Genomic DNA, 9316 nt, shown 5'->3' with positions numbered 1-9316 from the left:
TGGAGCAAGGAATCTACTCTGGGTTAAGAGCTGAATTTTTAAGTAATTATTGGGGAAATAGTGATGGGCACCATATGTAGTCCTTTGTAGTTCGAACTAAAACCCAGAACATGTTCACCACACTGACATGGGAGCTGCTACCTGGCTGTTAGAGCTGTGTAGTATTTATGTGAATGTACTTGTGAGATATTTTTCCCACATAGTGGGCACCAGCTACTACCATACCCCTACCCAAGCCAAGGCATTCATCTTCTCAGCCAGGGGTGAGCATGAGGGAGGAGATGCCATTGATTCCTGGAGGAATTAGAGGAATAACGATGTGCGGAAAAGCCTGCTGACTGGCAAATGGTATGTAAATGAAAAGGCTTTCCAGCAGATTTATGAAAAGTGGCAGAAAAGAGCTCCAGAAAAGGTTGAGTGTAGGAAGTTCCCCAGCAATCTTCTGCTAAATTGGTTGTGACTATATGAGCACCAAAAAAAATTGCAGAATATCAGGAGGGCAGTAAAACTGCTCTGGGTTTTAGTCTGCTCTTTCAAAGAAATCCCTATGGTGCTGAATTGTATTTTTCAAGACTGGATAGCTTTTTTAAAAAAAATCAAACTAAAACCCCAAGTGGATGCACTGCCCGACTGACATGGAACCCCTCTGGTCCTAGCTTCACAGAGGATGCACACTATAGGACGAATGACCTTTCCTGGCCCTCTGGAAGAGAATCTGGATGTAATAGATGGCACAGTGCTTGGTGATGTGGTACAGAAGCACAGGAAAGGGGGAGGAAAGTAATCAAACCATCCATGCCACTTCCTCCTTTGCTGCCAATGCTTGGCCCACCCCCACCCCCAGTCTAGTGTGAGCTTCAGTTGGTTACCTTGGGCTAGATAGGCATCCCTCCTGCTTTCCATGTTTTTTTCCCCTGCTACTCCTGTGGAGAATTTGGAGACCGTGTGGGCTGTTGTGTGGTCACTTAACAGGTAGTTGGATAGGGCTTCTATATTTAACTCTTTAATTATGAAACTCCCCAAAGGCTATGAACTGCAAAGTGGGAGCAATCTAGCATGAGATCCACTGAGACAAGAGGGGCAACTCATGGTGACCGCACACTGCATGCCCCGACTCTGCCCCCATGCCGGTGTGATGCTGTGCACCTCACCGCACAGTGGGAGGCGTCATGGTGCTCCCTTGGCCCAGTGTGTACATGCACTACCCCAAAGGAGCGCCGAAAAGACAAAGCACTGACAGCTGTGGCATCCTTTCTGTGATGCAAAAAGGAGCCAGTTTTTGCAGCTTCATTTTCTGCCATGGAAAGGCTAGATTGGGGCCAAGGCATGCGGTTGCTGCAGCCCTGATCCAGCAAGGAAAGGGGCGGCATCCCTCCATCCCTTGGGGGCCCTCTGTACAGCCCCTAACTGAAAGAAAGAAGTTGACAGCATGAGCTTTCCTAGACTTCACTCTACTTCCTCAGATGCTTTTGGTGGGATTACAGCAAAAAAATTCTTTCAGGATCTGAGCAAATGTAAGCCAACAATAGGTAAGATGGTGTTGGGATAGGGGCAGATGGAGACGGCAAATATAGTCCCAAGTTGATGGATGGGTACAGTTGCACAGTTGGGGCCTAAAGCAGCTTGGAAAACCAAAAGGGATTTAAAAAATGAATGGGAATCTAAAAATCTAGGTCAAACGACAAACTGCATGTATCTTCCTTTTGAGATGCCATTGATAATATTCTAAAAGGCAACGTTTTTTAATTAGGTCACTGCTCATCAAAGCATGTAACAAAGAGAGAGATGCACATAAAAATGCAGAGCAGTGCGATCTACTTGGAATGAAAGCTTTTCCCTTATGGGAAGTTCTTCAAGAATAAGCAGCTGAGGAAGGGGTGAGCATGATTGCTTTCACTTCTCAAACATGGGGGTCTTTCTGTTTCCAGCAACCAGTCTGTTAGGCACACATGTAAAAGGCAGAAGAATTGTACAATGCACATGCATATGTATGCATATATGTGTTCAGCTAGCATTAGCTAGAGATGGAAAAATATTCATAATTATTCATTACCAGGTCAAAAAATAGTCCCTACTGTCAGAAAACCACATCTGGAAGAACAATAAACCAATGAAAATTATGTGGAATTTTCTCTTGGTATTCAGATGATCTGAAGTACTGAATAGCAATTATTCCTGGAGTAAAACATGTAAGGGTTTCACACCAGAAAACTATTTCCTGTACAAAAGATGGGTCTCCTGCACAGAAAACACTTTTCTACACAGGAAACCCATTCTCTGCATGCAAACACACACGTGCAAATAATCCACATTTTGTGTGAGCGCATAGGGAATTCATTTTCTGCACAGAAGAAATGACTGAAGACTTTTGTGCCACCCCCCCCCCCCCCCATATTTTTCTCTGCAGAATAATTCCTTTACAACACTTTGAGGCATTCAAATTTGGGAAGAATACAGCAGAGGAATGTTCGTATTCTCTCACCAGGTGGGGGAAACCACTGTGATTATTCTTCTTTTGCATGCAAGGACAAAACAGTCAGGATTTGCACCGCTAGCCACGAGCAGTCTCTACTCTTGCCAATTTCAGCTAGTAACCCTTATTCCAGAGAATTTTTTCTTATTGCTGAACAATGTAAAACACAGTCAATGTAGTGCTGCTTTCTTATTTGAAAGCACTGCAACAACTCACAAGGGCACAGACCACCCAGGGAGGGGTTTACCATTAGGTAGAATGAGACAGTCACTTTAGGTGGCAGATACTGAGTGGTAGTAGGGAAAGGAGAGCTATGTTCCACTTAACTTGTCCTCTGCTACTTACTGTATGCTGGGCTGCTGCCTTCAGGTGAGGTATGGGATGCTTTCAAATTGCCAGTATTGAAGCAAGACTCAGTTGCTAGCCTAGTTAAATTTTGTACATGGAGTGTACATTTTGTACATGGAGAACTCTTGGGATTTGTGGGAGGCAGTAAAATATCGTGGGCTGGCCCAGATCTGATTCCTTCCTTTTGAAATCCAAGCCTGGCAATGTACTGTAGATTATGCTTAGCAGCCCAAGCTACTGGCATAAGTGAAAAGAGCAAATGGGTTCTTGTGCTTCTAAATTTGTAAAGGACCATGGCAATTGTGGCTTATGTGTCAGTGGGCTAGTCAGCCTGGTCCAAGTTGGATATGGTATAGTATATCCATGTGGATATAGTATATCTTGATTTCAGTAAGGTCCTTGACAAGGTTTCCCATGACATTCTTGCAAACAAGCTTGTAAAATGTGGGCTAGACAAGGTAACTGTTATATGGATTTGTAATTGGTTGACTGGTTGAACCCAAAGGGTGCTCAACAATGGCTTCTTTTCATCCTGGAAAGAAGTGACCAGTGGGTTCCCACAGGGCTCTGTCCTGGTCCCAGTGCTATTCAATATCTTTATCACTGACTTGGATGACAGAATTGGGGACATACTTATCAAATTTGCAGATGACACCAAATTAGGAGGAATAGCTAATACCCCAGAGGATAGGATCAAAATTCAAAATGGCCTGAATAATAATAATAATAATAATAATAATAAGTTTTATTTATATTGTCCCGCCTCTCCCGATGGATCGAGGCGGGATTACAACAGAATTATACAAACACAATAATACTAATAACAGTTATTTATTAGGAGCCCTGGTGGCGCAGTGGTTAAATGCCTGTACTGCAGCCATTCACTCAAAACCACAAGGTTGCGAGTTCAAGACCAGCAAAAGGGCCCAAGCTCGACTCAGGCTTGCATCCTTCCGAGGTCACTAAAATGAGTACCCAGACTGTTGGGGGCAAATTAGCTTACTTGCTAATTAGCTTACTTGCTGTTCACCGCTATGATCTTTGGAATAGCGGTATATAAATAAAACAAATTATTATTAATTATTATTATTATTTAAAATCACAATATATAACATATCTCATCTAAAAACAATTGGTACAATATAAAAATTTATCACAGCCTGAGGTAGACTCCTGATCGGGAGGTAGCGAACTTGTTGAATCTATAAAAGATCAGGAGGGTATGCTTGCCGGAAGAGGTATGTTTTCAGCACCTTTTTGAAGGCGTCCAAGGTGGGAATGAGTCAAAGCTCTTCCAGAAGGTTGTTCCAAATCGTTGGGGCCCTAGCCAAGAATGCTCTCTGGTGAGTAGATGTTAATCTTACCTTGGGGTGTTCAAGTAGGTTCTTCCCAGATGTTCTGAGAGTGCGGGGCAGATTATGTCGGGAGAGGCATTCCCTTAAGTAAGTCAGGCCCAAGCCATATAGGGCTTTAAAGGTGATCACTAGCACTTTGTATTGCGCCTGGAAGCTAATTGGCAGTCAGTGTACGGATTTTAGTACAGGTGTTACGTGGTCTGACCTTGGGGTACCAGTGACCAATCTGGCTGCAGTATTTTGGACTAGCTGGTATTTTGGAATACACTAGAAAGCTGGGCCAAAGCTAACAAAATGAAATTTAACACGGAGAAATGTAAGGAACAGCACTTAGGGCGGAAAAATGAAATGCACAGATATAGGATGGGGGACACCTGGCTGAATGAGACTACATGTGAAAGGGATCTGGGAGTCCAAGTAGACCACAAGTTGAACATGAGTCAACAGTGTGATGCGGCAGCTAAAAAGGCCAATGTGATTTTAGGCTGCATCAATAGAAGTATAGTGTCTAGATCAAGAGAAGTAGTAGTGCCACTGTATTCTGCATTGGTCAGGCCCCACCTGTAATATTGTGTCCAGTTCTGGGCACCACAATTAAAAAAGGACATTGAGAAACTGGAGCGTGTCCAGAGGAAGGCGACTAAAATAGTGAAGGGTCTGGAAACCATGTCCTATGAGGAACGACTTAGGGAGCTGAGGATGTTTAGCCTGGAGAAGAGAAGGTAAAGAGGTAATATGATAGCCCTGTTTAAATATTTGAAAGTCATATTGTCATACTGAGGAGGGAACAAGCTTGTTTTCTCCTGCTCCAGGGAACAGGATCCAGAACAATGGATGCAAGCTACAGGAAAAGAGATTCCACTTCAACATTAGGAGAAACTTCCTGGCAGTAAGGGCTGTTCGACAGTGGAATACATTCCCTCAGAGTGGAGTGGAGTCTCCTTCCCTGGAGGTCTTTAAGCAGAGGCTGGATGGCCATCTGTCGGGGATGCTTTGATGGAGAGTTCTTGAATGGCAAGGGGGTTAGACTAGATGGCCCTTGTGGTCTCTTCCAACTCTACGATTCTATGACTCTATGATTCTATGAAGTTGTAGTCTGAAAGGGGGTAGCCAAGGTCCTGAACCTATGCTGAGGGATGGTCAAAAGGGCATGCTTGGCTTTCTTCTTTGCTGTTGCACCACCAGACTCCTTATAAGGAGACCAGCACCGCTGCAGTGAAGTCAGGAGGGGACCGTTCAGCTCTTCTCATCCCACAGCAAGAAGAGGGCCCAACCGGGTGCAACCCATGTTCTGAATGTCACCCAGTGTGGTCTGAACCCCCTGCTCATAGATAAAAGTCAACATTTTTTCTTTCTTTTCATGGTTCAGTTTGGCTGGGAGAGTCGGGGAAGGGTACCTCCCCCAGCACAGTCCACTGTGCATACTTTGTTTTTAACCAGGGATAGATAAAGTGTGGCCCACCAGCTGCATGTGCCCACGTCATTGCTTCCCTTACTCTCCAAATGTTTTACAGTTGGCCCACAAGGTTGCAAGTTGAATACCAGCCAGGAGCTCATAGTCAACTCAGCCTTGCATCCTTCCAAGGTCACTAAAATGAGTACCCAGCTTGTTGGGGGCAATTAGCTTACAACTATAAACTGCTTAGAGACTGCTTAGGTGGTATGAAGCGGTATATAAATGAAGCTGCTATTGCTCTGTATCCACAGATTCTTTAACCATGGATTCAAGTATCCATGGCTTGAAAATATTTTTAAAATACATAAATTCCAAAAAGTATTGATTTGGGCATTTTTATAAGAGTCACCATTTTACTATCCATTGTATTTAATGGGATTTGAATGTCCATGAATTTTAATATCCACAGGGGTCCTGGAACCATACCCCAGCAGATACTAAGAGCCCACTATACTTTAAAAGGCCATTGATACACACTAGGGTTCTGCCCTATTTGTTCCTAGAGAGCTGCTTGGGGAGGAGGCATTTCCAAAACCGGAATGACCACATTTAAACCCCTTAACAAAGTTCAACTGGAATGAAATTGATCCACTACTAAAGCACCCCTGAGAGATGGCCATATAAACTTTGTTTAAAAACCACTAATGATAGAAACTCCAACATCTTCTGAGGGAATCTGTTCCACTGTTGAACAGCTCTTATAACCAGGAAAGAGTCCCCCAAGCACATTTATTGACTCACACATCCTTCAGGTTCATGGGACCGCTTTTATTTTATTTTTGCATTCACATAGCTGTTTTAAGTATCTTGTTAGGGGACAGTTGAATTTGTAGTCAAACACATCAGAAAGGTGCAGGGTTGGGGAAGCCTGATTTCAATACATACCTAAACATGAATGTAGCAGCTTGTGGTGTCCTCTTTGTGAAACTGTAGTATGTGAAGTCACCTGGACGGTGCCCTGTGAAACATGCCTTATTTCTGTTCCTCATTCCTCAACAGCTACTTTTTCCTGGTTCTGTTGTCTAAGACAAATCAAATTATCTCTATAATGCAAGAGAGAAGAAATGCTCCCAACCATGTCTATTCACAATTGTACTCTTTCAGATTAAGTGAGTGTGGTGTAGTGGTTTGAGCACTGGGCCATCATTCTGGAGATATGGCTCAGCCATATTAACCCTTTCAGCCTCAGAGGATGGCAATGGCAAACCCTCTCTGAAGAAACTTGCCAACAAAACCACCTTAGAGCTGCCATTCGTCAGAAATGACTTGAAGGCACAAAAACTACAAGAACAAAACTAATTCCATGGTGGGCTTTGTGGTCTTCTACATATTGGTAGGCTGCAAGGACTCTTATGATTCCTAAGCATTGGCCAGCTTTTCTGGGATTGCTGATAATTGCACAACAGTAACACTGGCAGAGAACAGTTCCCCTCACTCTGCACTACATGATCAGGCTTCTTTATACAGGAGCAGGTCCACTTGAGAAATCAATGTTTAGAGCCGTCCTGATATTTTCATCAGCCATCCTGATATTTTCATTAGTGAGAAGTTGCTTTTTTAAAGGAGAGTCAGGGTACTTTTCTCTGCTTGAGGAAGCTGGCCAGAGGGCAGCAGCTGGGAGTGCAGGCAGGCGGACGTCTGTTAGAGGAGAGATTTCCCTGAGGAGAAGAAAGATCTGCCTAGCTCTGTTGTGTACCCATAAAAGAATAGGGTGGAGCCTGCACCCAATTTGCAATAAGAAAGGAGAGAGGGCAGCAGACAGCTGGAAAGGGGGAATAGAGGAAAGCAGTCCCCTTTCAGCAACAGCTCTCTACTCGGTCAGTGCTATACAGCTTGGAAGACCAACTGCCTTAAGTCTGATATTCTCTGCACTCTGGCTGTTCCTTAGAAACTGGGTTGTTGCTTTTCTTTTTGTTGGACTTGTAGGACTTTTTTTTCTTGTGATGGGTCCTTGACTTCTCTCTCTCCTGGGGGTCATCTGGGCTAACTTCAGATGGAGCTCACAACAGTGGTGCTGTGATCCTCTGGACTCAACTGCCTGGTCCTTTTACTTGTTACTAGGAAAGTATCTGTCACTTGTCTTCTACTATCTGGAAAATCAGGTCTCCCTAGCTCCTGTGTCTCTACCCTGAGGGCTTTCCCATACCCTTAGCTGTGAGTGGTGGAGTGTGTGTTGTTGGGGGTGGGGGTGTTTTGTTTGTTTAAGAACCTCAAAGGCCCCTGTTCTTACATTCTGGGAATATTTCTTAGCCAGGAAACTTGGTCTATTTTCTCTGTCACTTTTCATGTGGAGGAAGCTGGATGTACTAGACCAGGATTTGCACCACACAAGTGGGAAAGAAGATCTACCATTCTGCTGGTCTCTTTGTGGGCTCCAAAGAGGAAAGCAATGCACTGGTGTCTTATCCGGGCCTTCTCTGGAGTTACCCTTCTTCTTGTGAGCATGGTGCTGCTCTCCACAAGGCATTATGATATCCAGGAGGAGACCTTTGCCTTCCAAAAGCATGCAGGAGGAACACCCAGTAGATGGTCAGAACAAGAGATGAGCCTGGTGGATGTGAGGGACTATGGTAGTCACATGGAGCCAGAAAATAAAACATCCATGGCTCATGTAGCTCATTCTATTGTTGGAAAAGGTCTGTTGCTTGAAGATCTTTTCATTGCTGTAAAGACAACCCAGAAATTCCACCAATCCAGGATGGGATTGCTGTTGGACACCTGGATATCTCGGCTCAAACAACAGGTTGGTATGAGATTGAGTAAGAGAACTGAATGAGCTATTTGCAGTTTTCTCCAAATTGGTGTCCTCCAGATGTGTTGTTGTTATCCCAAACCAGGATGTAAATGGATCAACTGGTTTTGGGTAATAGGTAGTCGTCCAACACTTATGGAGGAATTACCTTGGGAGAGTCTGAACTATTGGAGCCAGAAGCCAAAGGATGTCTAGAGGAATTGAATTATTGCTGCGAAAAGGAATAAGACTGATAAATGCCTCTCAAGTAAGGGCAATTCTGTGTCATGTTTTAAAAAAGGTTTTGAATACTCTCATTGCAAAATGTCTGTACTGTATTTATTACATTTATGGAATGCTTTTCTCCAAGAAGCTCAGGGTGACATACAGGGGTGGTTGATGTTTTCATTGTCAATGGGACTGACATCTGCTCTGGATTTTAGTATGAATTTTAAAGGAGCTAACAAAGATGCTGAATTATTTTGGGAGTACTGGATCCAGTATGTTGGAAAGCTTCTTTCAAGTTTGAACTAAAAAACAGAATGGATTTGTCGTTCTCCTGAAATGCAAGCCACTAGCCATTTCTATTGGGAGAGATGATTCTCCACTCTATAACAACTGTGTGAGATAGGTGAAGATGATGCAAAAAAGCTTCTGGGCTATATAGGGATCAGCATAATGGGTCTTCCAGGATTAGAATATGCTATTTTTAAGAAATGCACAAATTTGATTCTTCTCATTGTAGACCTGAAAACTGTAAGGAACTGGTACCCATGCCCATCCCATTTAGATCCTCTTTTATCCACTGGGTAGATGATAACTGAATAATGTATAGTAAGTACAGATGATATAGTCCACAGATGGGAAAGTACCAAGTGGCCAGTTGTTCCAAATGGTGTCTTTCTGGGGCTTTGATGTCAATGGTTGGCATATCCCAGAAAAGGAAGACTGGG

At 43.6% G+C, this 9316-nt stretch overlaps 1 protein-coding gene across 1 annotated transcript in view; it reads left to right on the top strand.

Annotated features, from left to right (window-relative positions):
* The first annotated feature begins 8021 nt into the window (after window positions 1-8021).
* The window catches only part of MFNG (MFNG O-fucosylpeptide 3-beta-N-acetylglucosaminyltransferase), a 40593-nt gene continuing 39298 nt past the window's right edge, over window positions 8022-9316 (top strand). Inside the window, exon 1 of the mRNA XM_089528117.1 lies at window positions 8022-8375. Coding sequence (XP_089384243.1) covers window positions 8022-8375 — 354 coding nt within the window. The remainder of the gene's footprint in view (window positions 8376-9316) is intronic.

Source organism: Sceloporus occidentalis, unplaced genomic scaffold, assembly GCF_023333645.1.
Source record: "Sceloporus occidentalis isolate IW3139 unplaced genomic scaffold, rSceOcc1.0.p SCAF_5, whole genome shotgun sequence".
NCBI classification, from domain to species: domain Eukaryota; kingdom Metazoa; phylum Chordata; class Lepidosauria; order Squamata; family Phrynosomatidae; genus Sceloporus; species Sceloporus occidentalis.
This window is presented reverse-complemented; position numbering and strand designations above follow the sequence as displayed.